The sequence below is a fragment of the Drosophila biarmipes genome, chromosome 3L (assembly GCF_025231255.1).
Source record: "Drosophila biarmipes strain raj3 chromosome 3L, RU_DBia_V1.1, whole genome shotgun sequence".
Classification (NCBI taxonomy): Eukaryota; Metazoa; Arthropoda; class Insecta; order Diptera; family Drosophilidae; genus Drosophila; species Drosophila biarmipes.
The window spans coordinates 7,289,147-7,305,032 of record NC_066613.1 but is presented as its reverse complement, the minus strand read 5'-3'; the positions used below and the strand labels follow the sequence as shown (position 1 = coordinate 7,305,032).

The window sequence follows — 15,886 nt, the reverse complement described above, 5'->3', positions numbered from 1 at the left end:
AGTGCAGCCAGGGAAGAACCATCCTCAAGACAAGGCCACTGGGAATTAAACGACAATGAGCGATCCCCATTCATTGGGTTATTAATACAGCACACTCTACGCAAGATCATCGGGGAATCGATTCCGGAAGCGGCTGCAGTTGCCATCGACATTTCTTTCTTCCCATTCATTCCTTGTTCTCCGGGCCCACTCAGGTAAACTCGTCTGACTTTTATTAATTACAACTAGATTTTTATTTATAACCAACAAATTGTTCACAATTTATCAAATTGGCTTAGTGATGCATTCGTGTATGTTCGTACACCTATATGGATATTGTAAACTTATCAATATTTCGACGTTTCCCCGTTCAGAAACGGTCGCTATATTTGAGCTTCTGCCATCCAGCCCTTTGTCGCTTCATTTCCCGGTAGCTGTTGGGCAGTCCGTAGAAAAAATATATTGACAGTCCTAGGCGAGTACAGAACCGATTAGTTTACGTATTCAGAGGTATCTTGGGCATGCACTTGGTTTTGACGTTTATAATACCACTTCATATAATACTTTAGGGACTAGTTTGCGTTAGCTAAGCATGCGTGTTAATTTATAGGGGATTGCGAGGTCTAAGGACTAAGACAGGGCTCTCGTTTTAATAATAACCCATTCGTATCTACTTTCAATTAATTTAGAAAAGTATATTAAGTATTAAAAAAGATCCCAAAATAGTATTCTTTTACCGTAAAATATGATTTCCATGTGTTAGGAACTCTGTTCCGTCTATCCATTTCTCATATCATCTTCAATTCTTGAAGAACCCCTTCTAGTCACCTCCTTTGTACCTCGCATTCCACCTGGTGCTTTTCATCTAGGATTGCGGGCATAGCATTCTAACTACTGACTAGTAACTACTTGTAACTAAAGCTACGTCAGATATGTACAAGGCTGCATTTGCATTCCGATTGACATGCAGAACTTAACTACTTTTAACTGGGGGAAAATGGCACCCTCTTTGGCTGCACCAGGGGTGTTGGATGGGTTGGTTGTGCTCGGGGGTCCGAAGTATACATAGGGTGTATACAGGGGTACGTAGCCCTCAGCTCTCCCCCTCCTCGACCTCTATGTAGGTGGACTGCGGACGCTGGCGACGCACCAAGTCCGGATGTTGCTGCGTACGGTGCGAGGGACCCCGCTGCAATATGGCCTCCAATTTGGCTTTGAATGGCAACGGCTTCGACTCCGGTTGCTCGCCAGGATCCGGACGCGCCTCCGACTGCGAATCCGGTGGCAGGAGCGCCGGGTTCTTGGCATCCACGATATGCGGCCGACTCAAACTGGGTCGCTGTTTGCGCAAACTAATGCTGTTGATGGTCTTGTACAGCACCGGATCGAATTTCGGTGGACGCGGTATGCTGTTGCTAGTGGCACCTGGAATTGCAACTGCTACAACTGCAACGGCAACTGGAACCGGGGTCTTTGAGGGGCTTCCTGGAGTGGCGGGCACTTCGGTGAGGACCTCATCAGCATTACCAGTCTCATTATGGTCGATTTTCAGCTCACTGATGGCCTTGAGCATTAGGCGACGCACATCGGTTTCGCTTTTCGATTGCTTCAGCATCGGCCTTGCTTTGGGTTCCTCCACCTGGGCCTCCACCGGCTCCACCTCCTCCTCCTCGGACCTCTTGGCCACCCCCTTCACCTGGTGGGCATTGCCATTCATAATGATGTGGCTCAAGCGGTCTTTAAACTTGGCCGAGTGCAGGGGGTCCTCCACAGCGGAGGCCTGGGACCTGAGGGAAGTCTGCGAGGGCAGACGTTGCAGTATAAAAACAGGCCTTTGGTCCTCCGATTCCCTTACTGATTGCGCATCCAACTCCGAATTATCCTCGGTCACCAGGGCAACCTCTTTGGACTTAACTCTCTCCAACTGTTCGTAGAAGGCCTCGCTATTGAACAGCTCCTCCAGCATTTGATGAGCCACCAGCTTGCACTCCTCGTATTTACTCAGCTTCAGGGTATTGCCACTTTGGACCTCGTCATCATCGCTGCTGCTGTGAACGGTGGCCACAATGACGGTTTCTATACCACTCGGATACATCTCGGAGTCCAGGCTGAAGTGCCGCTCGAAAATCAGCTGCTGCTGGAGCTGCACCTCCTGCTGACTCTGCTGCATTTCCTCGGCGTCCAGGACGTCGTCCAGCATGGCTATCACCGACTGTTCATCCTCTCGCGATGGGGAATCGGTGTCGGTGCCCAAAGTGGCAGTGGAACTCTCACTCTTGGTATCCTCCATATAGAACACCTTGCCATTCGCATGCTTAACTTCGATCAGGTCCTCGCCCACATCACTGAGGCTCTGAATCTGATTCAAACTGCTGGTGGGACTTTTCTTCAGCTGCGTTTCTAGGGTCAAAACACTTTCCTTGGAGATGCAGTGATACTCCTGCTCTCGACTCTCCTGCAACCCCTTCAGCGCCTTGTAGAAGGCCCACCTTTCGGGATTTCTCTTCTCCGGGTTCTTGCAATCATACAGATACCAGCATGCAAGGAACACGGGAATACCTAGGACATTTAAGTTAGTAGATGCCACATGCATTACTTTCTACTACATGCAAAAGGATTGGTAATGGGGAACTCGACTCACCCACAATCATCCAGACCCCGAAGCGAATCCACGTCCAACTGTCCAGCTGGAGCATTAGATATATGTTGATGAAGATACTGATGGCGGGTACAATAGGTACAAAAGGCACTCGGAATAGTCTGCGGCGTGCTTCTCTGGGCTGCAGACAAATGAGCAGGATCACCAGGAACATCAACAAGACCAGGACAGCCAGGAGTGTCAAGGCCCAGATCTCCTTAGAGGCAATCAAATGGTGGGCCTGCGTTATCAGCACTCCTATGCCCAAGGAAATCAGGCCTGAAAGTTGTTGATTAGAATATAAGAAGAACTATTAAAACTTGCTATCCATACTCACAAAATAGTGTAGCCAGCACTCCCACGATTCTGGAGGATATCGAAGTTGGTTCCTGGATGCGATGAACATTGAAAAGCTGTGTGCAAACAGAGCCGAAAGTAAATCGCTCGGAGCTCGAGGTCAAAGAAGTGGTTTCCGAAGCCCTAACTTCCCTCTGACCTGGATTCTCCTCCTCACAATAGTCCATGTATCGGAGAAGCATTATCGATATGGCCACAACGCTGTAGGCCAACAAAGTGCCGATGGAGAGCAGGCTGACCAACTGGGCCAGGTCGAAGAGTCCAGCGATTGCCGCCGTGAAAAGAGCTGCCACAATGGATCCAGTGACTGGGACTCGGAACCTCGGACTCACCTTGCCCAGAAATCGGAATAAAAGACCATCCTGGGCCATCGAGTACATCACTCTGGGCAGTGGGAACAGGGCTCCAAAGAGACTAGCCAGCAGACCCACCAAACCTCCCACGGTGACTATCCACATGGCCACTGGCCAACCCACGTATTCGAAGGCATACGGTAGAGGTGCGTTTGCATCTTGGAGATAGTATGGCAGCATCAGTGTCAGTACAGTGGACACTCCGAAGTAGCACAGGAAGATGATCAGCAGAGAGAGCAGAATGGACTTTGGAATGTTTTTGCGAGGGTTCCGAACCTCTTCTCCGGTGGTGGCGATGCAATCGAATCCCACGAAGCCAAAAAAGCAGGTGGCAGCTCCACGGAGAGTTCCCTCGAATCCGAAGGGGAAAAAACCCCCTGCTCCGATGGTAGAATTCGCACTGACAGTGCTCGGATCCACAGTCCAGTTGGAGAAGTCGGCTGGAAGGCGAAAAACAACAATCAATTAATTAAGAAAACATAATCGGAAATCGGGGGTACTATCTTTAATCCAGATTGGTCTATTACGTTGTTAGAACACTTTTGATATTGCTGAGCTGGAATTTTCTGTAGACATGATAGGAATTCATAGAATTAAGTTGACCTAATTTTAAACTGACTTATTAAGTGACGTAGGTAACATTCTTGACTTCAGTTTATTAAAGTTTTTTGATTACCTTCATTTACATATTAAAATTTGGCATAGTTACTTTAGGGCTCAATTCCGAAAAAGCTTGTGTTGGTAAATACGTGCAACGAATTTCGCATGAAGAAACTTCTGTGACACCCCCAACGCATATGTATTTAATCTTACCTCTTATGGCGCCAGCAATTATGACAAATCCCAGAATGAAAATATTCAGGCAGGTGACAAAATTGTTAGCCATCGTTGATGTCTCCACACCAAAGGCAAGTGCCACTGAAAAATGAAAGTCATCATGTTAGTCAACAAAGGAAAACAAAAGATAGTCTTGGACTTACCTCCAAAAACGACCACCAAGCCAAAGGCCAAAAAGTCAAAGTAGCTGCCTAGAAAGCTTACATTCATAGGCGCCACGTCGGCAAATGTGTTCTTCAAGGTATCATTCAGCAAGGAGTCCAGGTACAGGCTGATGCCCCTACAAACACTCGCCGTGCCAATGACATATTCCAAAATGAGATTCCAGCCAATGACGAAGGCCACGAACTCCCCAATGCAGACATAACTATACACATAGGCCGAGCCCGCCTTGGGAACTCGGGCTCCAAATTCCGCATAGCAAACACCTTAAAAAACGCCCATTAGAGAGTAGAATAAATGCTAAACAACAAGCGACTACTGGATACCATCTAAAGAATACATGCGTTACTTATAAAAGAGAAGGTTCATTTAACAAAGAATTTGTTGTTATCATAAAAAAGTAATATAAAAAAACATGAAACTACTAAGGGATGATAATTATGTTCTTATAATGAATTCAAAAATGAAGTTCTTTTCATCAATTATGATATAAAAAAGGTGAAATGCGTAATATCATTTCGCAGTTTTGAAATTTTTAAAGTGAGGTCTGTTTTTTGTTCCCTTTAATACTCATTAACTGCTCTGTAGCCAAAATCGAACTCACCCGCTAGCAGAGAAGCCAGTGCGGCTATGGCAAACGATATCATCACCGAGGGGCCCGCCTGATCCTTGGCTATCTGTCCGGCCAGCACATAGACCCCTGCTCCCAGGGTCGATCCCACTCCCAGGGCCGTGAGATCCCATAGACCCAGCACTCGGTTGAGCTTCGTCTCCCCCTCGCTGCCGTCGGCCTGGAGATTCTTGCGCCGGGTGAGAACCTTCCAGGGCGAGAACTGCCGAACCATTTCGCCGTATCTCTCTCTCGGTTTGGGGAAAGTTCAGTAAACTTCGGGATTCTGGAAAGGAAAAATTGCACGTTCGCTAAGTCGCTTTCAGAGGTTTAGCCAAGATCATAATGCACTTCGATCCACGTATTGTCTTATCTTGTGACGCCGTCCGATTGTATAATGCAAATAATTGAGCTCGAATTGTAATCGTAAATGGCGAGGCTATTGTGAGCTGCGAGACTGAACTCGATTGCTCCACTTAGAATTGGGTATAGGTAATCTATAAATAGGGAGTGCTGTGTGGGAAGAGCTATGTCGGAGGTGGAGAAGTTGTAATGGAAAAGTTTCCGGAAGCGCCTTTCTACAGAAAGTATTATAAGGGAAGGGCATCGATAAAATGTATACATATATGTACAAGTAACTAATGTCTCCAGGTAACAATGCCTCAGAAATTTGGTAACGATATAGGAAAGCTATGACATTGTTAAATAAATTCAATTGTCCTTAAGAATAAACCTTGCAAATCTTTACTGCATTTAATTTTCATTTTTTTCCAACAGGTGACTAACCAAAGCACCCACACCTTATCCTAGAAAAAATACTCCACATTTGATAAGAATCAGATGCTCGAGTTTTCACCTATAAAATCTTTTGAACTTTGTTTGCCTTTCTATTGTTAACTTTATAATGCGTTTGCTCTCCGCCTAACGAAGATAATTAAGTGGGTCTAGGTGAGTCCGCCGGGTTTGTCGAATGAAAAATTATGCTGTCTTAACTGATACTTCACTCACCGACTTTGAGACAGTTTTCTTCCCGCTTCTGTTCGATTCCTATTGCACTTGTTGCTCCGGTGCACTCTATGCAAATATGTTCGCCTTTGTTTGGTTCTTATTAATGAATTGAAAGTCTATTATTAATTTTCGCTCACTCAAAACAATGCAAAGCGGACGAGAAGAGTGTGACTGACATACTTGGCGATCTGGGAGCGTCTGTCTGCAGGCTGTTGGTGTCGTATTGCAGCCGCGAATTCTTCGCGTACTCCTCCTAAGATAAGACCACCAGGCCTGCGGGCCGAACTCGAACCTCCTCCTCAGCCCGACGAGGGAGGTAGGTAGCCATGGGCGAAGAGAGTGGGCTACACGGCGAGAAAAGTCTACCAAAAGCTGGAGGGGTGTACACAAATATTACAACAATTATTTAAGAGAGCAACTTTCGTAGAACATCAAAAAAAAGTATGTATATTTTTATAACGTTTAGCAAACAAAATATCTTTAAACATATTCCTTTTTTATATTCTTCTAATAAAAGCTATTTTTAAATTATAATAAAATCAATATATATATACTTATTAGCGTAAATGCTACATTTTTGGTTAGTCGTTAGTCATAACAAATCAGTTTAAATAAGCACTGTTCTTCAATTGTTCTTTTCGTATCACTTTTTCTAAATTAACTATATTTCCGAATCTTTTCATCTCCATGAACATATCATGCCTAAGCCAAATATGGATTTAACTAAGAGGGTATTTCTCTCAGTGCACACCCGAAGCAAACTGATAAGAGCCGAAGACGACTCGAAGTCGTCTGGATTTAGGAGATAAGGCGCGACTCGGGGGATCGGATGGAGGGCTACGAGATGATCTGGGTTGTAATTAGAGCGAATACGAAAAAATTAGCAGGTGCGCGAGAGGGAGGGGTCCCAGAGCGAGGGAGAGGCCTGAATCACTCTGTATGACGTCGCATATTGCTGCTGTGTTTTGATGTTGCTGCTGCGATATTGCTGCTGCCTGGTGTTGTTGCTGGTTTTCCGACTTTCGGTTTTATGATCTTGCGATAGCGAAAAAACAGATTTTTGTGTTTGCTGCCACTACAAGGCAATTTCAGAACTGTGTTATTTATGTTGTTCCAGATAACGTTGTTTGTATTCACGTTTTACTTCATTTCCGATCTGCCGTTTTTCGGCTTTAGATTTGATACTTTTCTCCCACTCTGTTGCTATCTCTCTTTCGCACCGAATCGCTCTCTCTTTCGCACTGTCGCACAGCTCGGTTGTTGACGGTTTCGGTGTATGGCGTTAACTGAAAGTGTAAGATAATATTCTGGCCCCATATATAGAGAGAGCGCTACGGGAACTGGCCGTCTATATGGTGGAATGCAATAATAATATCGCACAGACGAACACAATTATAAATGCTTTCTGCTCGTCTTCCCATTGTTATTGTTTTCATGTTGTTCTTGGCCTAGGTGTTGTTGCCTTTGTTGTCGTTAGCTGTCGAGTGTAAATTTGTAGACTTTATGGAGTGGTTAAGTCGGTTGATAAGCTCGGATGCGCTTTATATGATGACTTGATTCGGAGTTCTGATCATAACCCATTTCTTTATATTTGTATTTATTGGGTTTGCTTAAAAGCTGAACAGAATCAATAATGCAACCAATTCATGGGCAGTCCCACCCATAAGCCTTATCTGGCTGAAATCTACAATTACGTAAACTCGGGCCGTATAAGAAGGTGAATGAATGGCTTGATTTCATAACTCCAGATATGATTTGCTGGTTCGAGATAAGCCGATTAAACAAATCTGGTTTGATTGCACTGTTCAAAGAGAAGAGAGGTACACCTGATTATCCCCTGCATTTCTGCCTTTTCCGTTTGCAAATTCCACACCTCCACTGACAAATACCTTTCGCCATATTAAATTCATTTATAAACGAATGCACGCATTAGCAGCTGTTTAATTATCTACAAACTGATTAGAAGCATTGTTAAACCAAACCCAATTTTTATTGAGCTTATTATCACGTGTCTATTACTCACTATGTTCGCTTATATGCCGTTTAGCTAACTACTTTAAAGTATAGAGTTTCATTTCGGACAGAACCACAATCTCGACATTCATTTATGGAGATAAGTTTACTTTTAGTTCTCAAATAAATAGATATAAAAATTAAGACCGATTATATTAAACCTTATTATACTGATTTACTCTGCGTGGGCTATGCCTTTTTATTGTTAGCTTCGAATTACAGCAGGATATGATATCGACCGACTCGACATTGGCGAATAAATGCTGATAAGATACTTGAAATGCTCTTCACACTTTCGTCGTTGGAGGGTGAAAATCACAGCCCAGTCGCTACGGCCACACGGAATGTGTGCTGGGGTATTAAAATTTTACTGCACCTTCTTGATGCCGCCAGACAGACATATATCCGCATATATACGCTTACTATATGTGGCCAGGAGCAGGAGGAGTCGGCGAGTCAGGAGCAGACTTCATCACATGTGCGGGCCAGGGCGTGTGGCAAATTGGCCTTTGTGGGTTGTTGTGTGCTGGCCTGGCGGCAAATATAAATGATCTAATTTAAATAATTACGCCCACAAAATGTGACGCGCCTACCGAATTGCCTTCGTTTAATGCTCGAGTGGGAAAATTACCCCCAGCCAAACCGAAGACTGAACTAATTTCAAAGTTGGCTTTGCTTATGGCCTCACAAAGTGTTTCCCGTTCCCATCCACATTTCCATTTCCATTGCCATTGCCAAGTCGATTTCCCAGCCGTTCGGTGATATTAAAGTTTTTCAATTGACAATTTTCGGATATGACTGTCTCGTACACCGCTGAGGTGGCAACATGCAGCTATTTCGGCTGCTTCTGGAAGCTTTTGATGAGGTGAGACATCTTTGACTGGCCCATATAGTGTCCAAAATATCTGAATAATCCGCAGATGGCGCGCAAGCATCTACAAGATTATTTGGGTAGACCTTCTGGCCTTTCTGTGCTGCTACTACTTGATGGCTGTAATCTACCGCTATGCCCTAAGGGATGTCGACAAACCGTGAGTATTTCTGTAATTTCTAAGGTGTAATTTAAAGTAGGGTGATACCTTTTGAATCTTTTTTAGGAAAGGAATATCACAATTTAATTATATTTTAAAATAAAAAATTATTTTAGAAATGGTTTTTAAGTTTTATTCGATTGTCTGAGTATTTTGACAATTATTAAGCTACGATAAATTTCTAAGTCAAGATCTCCAATAAAAATGTATTAGTTCATAATTCCCCATTACCCATAAAACCCCCCAGTATTTTCGAGGACATAGTGATGTACTGCCACAGCTACAGCAACCTGATTCCGCTTTCCTTCGTGCTGGGTTTTTACGTGGGCATTATTATAGAGCGCTGGTGGAGTCAGTACATCACGGTTCCCTGGCCCGATCCCTTGGCGGTTTATGTGAGTGCCCTAGTTCGTGGGCAGGATGAACATGGTCGCCTGATGAGACGCACAATCATGAGATATGTGTGCTTGGCCCTGACCATGGTGCTATCGATGATATCCCCTGTTATAAAGCGGCGATTTCCCACCTACGATCAGTTGATTGAGGTGGGCCTTCTAAACGCCAACGAGGCGAACATTATAAAGGCAATGGATGCAAAGTTCCCGAAACACCCCAAATACTGGATGCCTATAGTATGGGCTGCCAGCATTGTCACAAGGGCCCGAAAGGAAGGACGCATCTGGGATGACTTCTCTCTGAAGTCTATGATTGACGAACTCAATAAGTTCCGAGCCGGTTGTAACATGCTAATCCATTATGACACCATCTCAGTGCCACTGGTCTACACGCAGGTAAGCCTATATTTATTTGGATAGGTTTTTTGCCAATAGAACGTTTTTTAGGTCGTAACTCTGGCCGTCTACTCGTACTTCGTGGCCTCAATATTTGGCCATCAGTGGATTGACCGGGATGTTAAGCACTACAATAACATCGTTAGTTACTACTTTCCACTGTTCAGCACCCTGGAGTTCTTCTTTTTTATGGGATGGCTAAAAGTGGCCGAAACCTTGATTTGTCCCTTTGGAGACGATGATGATGACTTTGAGCTGAACTGGCTGATCGATCGAAATCTGCAGGTCAGTTATCTGATCGTCGATGAGATGCACAACGATCATCCCCAGTTGGTGAGGGATCAGTACTGGGACGAGGTCTTCCCCAACGAGCTGCCCTATTTGGTTGAGTCCGAGAGGGCCGAACACCCGGAGGCCTCTACCGCTCGCTTGGGCATTCCGAAAGTCAATCCCATCCCCTTAACAAAGAGCGAGGCAAGCTTGGAGCACGACTTTACGGAGTTCGACGATGAGGACGAGACCAAGGACGAAGTCACCATCCGATTTGCCCGTCGCGAGTTCAGTTGGAGCAAGAGTTCGGTGTCGATAACGTACTCCTCGGGGAACCAGAGCATAGATACCCTGAGTTTTGACGACAAGGGCGAGGAGATGGAGAACGAGATGGACTCGAGGACTGTAGATTCCAGCAGCAAGGACGACTTCGACCGACTGCGAGAGAAGAGGGAAAGGGAGCGAGTCAGCCGGCAGATGCAGCATGCCGCCCTCGCGATGGAGTTGATGAAGGGAGAACTCGGCTCAAACGCAGGATCAGGAGCATCAAGTCGGACTAACGTCCCGCACAAGGACTCAGAGGTTCAGACGGAAAAGAGCTTCACCAGCCAAAGGAAGAAGGACAAGGATAAGGACAAGGAAGCTGACAAGGAATGAACGGTGTATATAAGAATAATCTGCTTTGTAAACTAATTTATGAGACAACGTCGACAATAATAAAATATTCATTCTTTCAACCATTTCAGATTTCCCTTTTTGTTGAAAAGATACAATATCCTTTATTCACTTGTCACCAATCCAAATCCAATTCATCACCACTCTAATCTTTCTTCTCAGGCTTACTAAAAGAGTCGGTCCCACTTGATGGGTCCTTTTGTGGTTCTTCGGCTTCCCGGTTCTCGGATGAAACTTCCTCAGACGCAGGACGAGGGATTGCAATTGTGTAGAAAGTGCCCGAAGAATCGTGCCGAAGGTGGATTTGCAAATCCGGGAATCGGTGGCGAGTTCGTTCTCTGCGCTCTCGACGGCGCTGCTCAATTAGCTCATTGAAATCAACTGCAAATAAAGGTTTTTAAAAAGTTTTAAAATAACTTACGATAAAGACAATCGCAGTGTCACTTACTTGCGGTAGATTGCGAAGGCCTACCGATAAAATGCGAATCTCTGGGGTTCCCTTGGAAAGGACGGTCGTTCATTTCTAAAAACTCCAAATAGCTCCCACTCGTTGATGATCTTTTCAGGACGTTCTGGTGAATATTAGCATAAACATTGATTGTATAATAACTTAAAAACCCCTAAACAGGGTTCTGTGTTTATACCTTCGGTGGGGCTTTCATAAAGGAAGTCGATGAAGCTGGAGGACCTGTGCGCCTAGTTGTAATATTGTACGGGATTTCATTGGGAAACACCTGTTCTCAATACTGATCTTTAACCAGTTCAGGGTGCTCTTGGTGCATCTCGTCCACAATGCAGTATGCAACGGTAATGTTTCGATCGATTATCCAATTAAGCTAAAGAGAAATAACAAAATGATAACATTTAATAAAACCTATACAAATCCTACGGAGTTTTATTTATAATACCTCAAAATCGTCATCATCCTCCCCGAAAGGATTGATCAACGATTCGGCCACCTTGAGCCATCCCATGTAAAAGAAGAACTGAAGAATGGTTAGGAAGGGGAACCACCTAAGGACACTTAGACCTTGTTGAGTGCTGTTTTCCGTCCATTGTTGCCCAAGAGCGCTGAAGAGAAAAAAGGAGTAGGTGGCCAGGGTGACCACTTGGGTGTAGACCAGCGGAACAGATACCCAATCGTAGTAGAGCAAAAAGCCACAACGACCGCGAAATTTGTTTAGTTCATCAATGATCGTCTTCACCGCGTAATCATCCCGTATTTTGCCCTCCCGTCTTGCTCTCATGACAATACTTCCTGCCCAAACGATGGGCATCCAGTGTTTCGGATAACTGGGGAAGGCCTGGTCCATGGTCTCAATGATTTTCTTTTCATTTTCCAGCAAGAACCCAGACTCAATAATTTGATTATACGTGGGGAATCGACGCTTCACTCGCGGTGATATCATGGTAAAAACCATCACCTGGCACAGGCACACATATCTTAGGATCGTTCGCCTCATAACGCGGGCTCTATCATCGGAGCCATGGATACACGTGCTTATCAAAATGGCAATCCCATCAGGCCAAGGAATCGTGCTATATTGTTCCCACCAACGCTTCATCACAATCGTTACATAAAATCCCATCACGAAAGACAGGGGGATAAGCGCTCCATTTCTCAAGCAATAGGAGGCAATGTGCTCAAAAAACCTGAAGAAGTGTTTAATCTAGTTCTACTATAAATCGGATTTAATTATTCTTACCTCTTGCCCTCTTCATTGATCAACAAGCGATATGTAATCGCAAGTAAGCAGTACAACCCGAAAAATAAAATTAGATCAATCCAGCTTGTAAATACTGCCACGCCATCTTCACAATATAACTTGGGAATTTTTTAAGAGGTATGATAAAGTTTATTTAGTACTTGCCTGAGCAACAACCTGAAAAAATTATTAATTACACTTGATGTATTTACGCTGGATGTATAAGTCACGGTCATGATGGCACAATATTAATTATAAACCCAGAGCTCGTAAATTGACATTGCACCTTGTTTGACAAGAAAATCCATGGGGTCTTACATATTTGTCATTCATAAGAAACCATTGTAAGAAAAAGTGTGACTGTTGAGTTGATTAAAATTAAATTCAAGAGTATTACTATTTTCCAATGTGGATAATTATTTCCCCCCTTTCAAAGAGACTAATGGAATTATTTTAATTTTATTTTTAAATGGATTACCCAAACGTTTTAAGGTAAAATTAATAAGCTGTATCTTGTTGAGGTTTATCAATGAATTGTAATTCATTATTTTCTATTCTTCAATTCTCTAATCGTTCTTTTCTGTTTTATTTTGGGGGGATGGCTTGGTTGAAGGGTCCTGTTGAGCTCTGTCTCCCGCTTCCTGACTTTCCGACAGAGTTTCATCCGACGGCGGACGAAGAACTGTGACCGTGTAGGGGGCACCGGAAGTATCGTGACGTAGATGGGTACTTCTCATATCCAAAAACCGGTGGCGCATTCGCTCCCTGCGCTCACGACGACGCTGCTCAATCAGAGCATTAAAATCAACTGTGGAAAGTATGCATTTTAGTTGTTTTATGGCATAGAATCACAGGTTCTTACTCGTGGATTGAGAAGGTTTACGGGAGCTGTGCAGATCTTGCGGTTCCATGGTAAACTGACTTCCACTGGAGGTCATTCGAGATTGTCCGTCTTCCAATTGAAAGGAGTCTGAGTAGCTCCCAGTGGCAGAGGGTCTTCCCAAGAAGTTCTGTTTAAAGTTGTTCCGTAAACGGGTACTACGGCTGCTACTACGACGACTAGGGTTACCACTGAGAGTCGAAAGTCCCGATCCATGTTGTCTCTACAGTTTCAAAAGAAAACATTTTCGATTAGCTTCTGAAACTGGTACATAAAAACCCGAAGCACTTTACCTTCTGGGTTTCCATATAGGCAGTGGAAGCTTCCGGAGGGTTGTGTCGCATAGTTGGTATAGTGTAGGGCATTTCATTAGGGAAGACCTCTTCCCAGTACTGATCCTTAACAAGTTCCGGGTGCTCCTGGTGCATCTCGTCCACAATGCAATACGAAACAGTGAGATTCCGATCGATAATCCAATTAAGCTAAAGTTAGGTTCACATCAGAACATATAATTAACACAAATAATAAAATGGTATCTTACTTCAAAGTCGTCATCATCCTCTCCGAATGGATTGATCAAAGTCTCGGCTACCTTGAGCCAGCCCATGTAGAAGAAAAACTGGAGAACAGTCAGGATGGGGAACCACCTCCTAATACTTAGGCCGTCCTGATCTGTGGCGTTTTCCCTCCACTGCTGCCCGAGGACGCTGAACAAGAAGAAGGAATAGGTGGCCACGGTCACCACTTGGGTGTAGACCAGTGGAACACTGACCCAATCGTAGTAAAGCAAGAAGCCGCAATATCCGCGAAACTGGTTCAACTCATCAATGATCGTCTTCACCGCGTAGTCATCCCTGATCTTGTTCTCCCTCCTAGCCCTCATCACAATACTAGCTGCCCAAACGATGGGCATCCAGTGCTTCGGATAGCTTGGGAAGGCCTGGTCCATGGTCTCAATGATCTTTCTTTCGTTTTCCAGCAGGAACCCAGCCTCAATTATTTGATTATACGTGGGGAATCGACGCTTCACTCGCGGTGAGATCATGGTGAACACAATCACCTGGCACAGGCACACATATCTTAGGATCGTTCGCCTCATAACGCGGGCTCTGTCGTCGGAGCCATGGATGCTGGTGCTGATCAGAATGGCAATCCCATCTGGCCAGGGAATGGTCGTGTACTGCTCCCACCAGCGCTTCATCACAATTCTCACAAAAAATCCCAGCACGAAGGACAATGGTATGAGGGAACCATTCCTCTCGCAATACGATATAATGGCCTCGAAAAACCTGTGTCATCAGCCATTATTTTCGTGCAGTGTTCAACTTAATTCAACTCACCTTTTGCCCTCTTCATTTACCAACAAGCGATATGTAATCGCCAGCACGACGTACAATCCAAAGAAAACAATGAGGTCCAACCATATTAACTTGTAAATACTGCCGCGCCATCTTCGAAGTGAGGATTACATTAGGGTTTTTTAAGGGAAAAAGAATGCTTTCGGTACTAACCTCACCAGCAAGCCCAAGAAGTTGCTGACAACGTTCGATGTGCTTACACGGGAGGTGTAGGTCACAGTCATGACTGAACAGTCTTATCGAAAGAATGCGTTTGTGTATAAAACAGGCACAACAGTTGACAGTCTAAGCTAGGAATAATATTTTTTCGCAATAAGAATTTGTTTTATTTATTGAATTTATATTGGTTTAAAATAATTTGGAGTGTTTTAATGCAATGTATTTATTTTCTGAAGTGAAAAATAACAAAGACAAAAATGAAGCCTGTCAAATAGAAAACAAAAGACATTATTACAAAGGTGTTGGCAGAACATCATGCTCTTTTCCATCCTCGTAAATTGTCCCAACCCTTAAAATATTCCGCGGATATATTTATTTGTTTTGAGAATCATTTCCATTGAGTTTTCATATTATACCCTGCGATCGTAAAAATAAAGGTGTATAGATTGCAAAGTCCACTCGAAGTCAAGCCCATTTATTGAATGTAAGCATACGTAGAGTTGTCTTAAGACGACTAGTGAGTAGCACAAAGTCGGATTTCCATTTAATAGCTGGTCCTTCTTGCTTTTATTCACCCTATCGAGACCTCCCGCTGGAACTGCGAATCGATTTCATTGCTTCCTGTGACAAAGATTGCCTTTGATGCGTTAAGACAATACGTACAGTTTTGTGAATCATTTATAGACCACATGGGTATTGTGCTTGTGTCATGTGCCAGAAAAGTCCTTTCTGACGGCGGCAAAACCACATGAGCAGCGGCTGAAAAAAGGCTATACATAGGGCTCTCATTGTGCCTTCCATTATCATAACCAAACATGGAAAATCTGACGCGATGCGTGTTATTATTTTTTACACTTGACGGCATTTTCTGCGCTGGAAAAATCGCGACAAAAACGAAATGAAATTACATTGGCACCTCACCATGCGAGAGTGGAAAACTATGGCGACTTTTTATTATACAACAGATTGAGGGCGACTGAGGGTAAAATAATTCCGATTCTGCTCGCCACTTAACTCATTTGGGGCACTTTCGGGGCTTGTTTCTCCCCAGTGCCCGCA

General features: G+C 44.1%; 3 protein-coding genes and 1 pseudogene across 6 annotated transcripts; 1 reads left to right on the top strand and 3 right to left on the bottom strand.

The window, feature by feature from the left end:
* Positions 1-209: 209 nt before the first annotated feature.
* Positions 210-7,218, bottom strand: LOC108030648 (cationic amino acid transporter 2). Of its 4 annotated transcripts, XM_044095052.2 has the most exons (9): positions 7,082-7,212; positions 6,125-6,316; positions 5,945-6,040; positions 4,931-5,222; positions 4,308-4,592; positions 4,141-4,245; positions 2,955-3,767; positions 2,621-2,896; positions 210-2,538 (listed from the first exon to the last, which is right to left on the bottom strand). In XM_044095052.2, exons 4-9 carry the CDS (start codon positions 5,169-5,171, stop codon positions 1,073-1,075), a joined length of 3,186 nt encoding a protein of 1,061 aa, XP_043950987.2. In that variant the 5' UTR covers positions 5,172-5,222; positions 5,945-6,040; positions 6,125-6,316; positions 7,082-7,212; the 3' UTR covers positions 210-1,072. The 4 variants fall into 4 exon arrangements, with proteins under 4 accessions (XP_043950987.2, XP_016959151.3, XP_016959150.3 ...); XM_017103662.3 differs by having other exon boundaries at positions 5,945-6,316; positions 7,165-7,218; XM_017103661.3 differs by having other exon boundaries at positions 5,945-6,316.
* Positions 7,219-8,654: 1,436 nt separating this feature from the next.
* Positions 8,655-10,789, top strand: LOC108030518 (bestrophin-4). The gene is made up of 4 exons (XM_017103407.3): positions 8,655-8,822; positions 8,878-8,988; positions 9,236-9,779; positions 9,831-10,789. Exons 1-4 carry the CDS (start codon positions 8,752-8,754, stop codon positions 10,704-10,706), a joined length of 1,602 nt encoding a protein of 533 aa, XP_016958896.1. The 5' UTR covers positions 8,655-8,751; the 3' UTR covers positions 10,707-10,789.
* A 13-nt stretch (positions 10,790-10,802) lies between these two features.
* On the bottom strand, positions 10,803-12,666 carry LOC108030520 (bestrophin-4-like; annotated as a pseudogene).
* Positions 12,667-12,829: 163 nt separating this feature from the next.
* Positions 12,830-14,979, bottom strand: LOC108030528 (bestrophin-4-like). Its single transcript, XM_017103418.3, has 6 exons — positions 14,822-14,979; positions 14,651-14,761; positions 13,852-14,599; positions 13,604-13,792; positions 13,293-13,533; positions 12,830-13,238 (listed from the first exon to the last, which is right to left on the bottom strand). The coding sequence occupies exons 1-6, from the start codon at positions 14,890-14,892 to the stop codon at positions 12,997-12,999; spliced, it is 1,602 nt and encodes a 533-aa protein (XP_016958907.1). The 5' UTR covers positions 14,893-14,979; the 3' UTR covers positions 12,830-12,996.
* Positions 14,980-15,886: the final 907 nt, after the last annotated feature.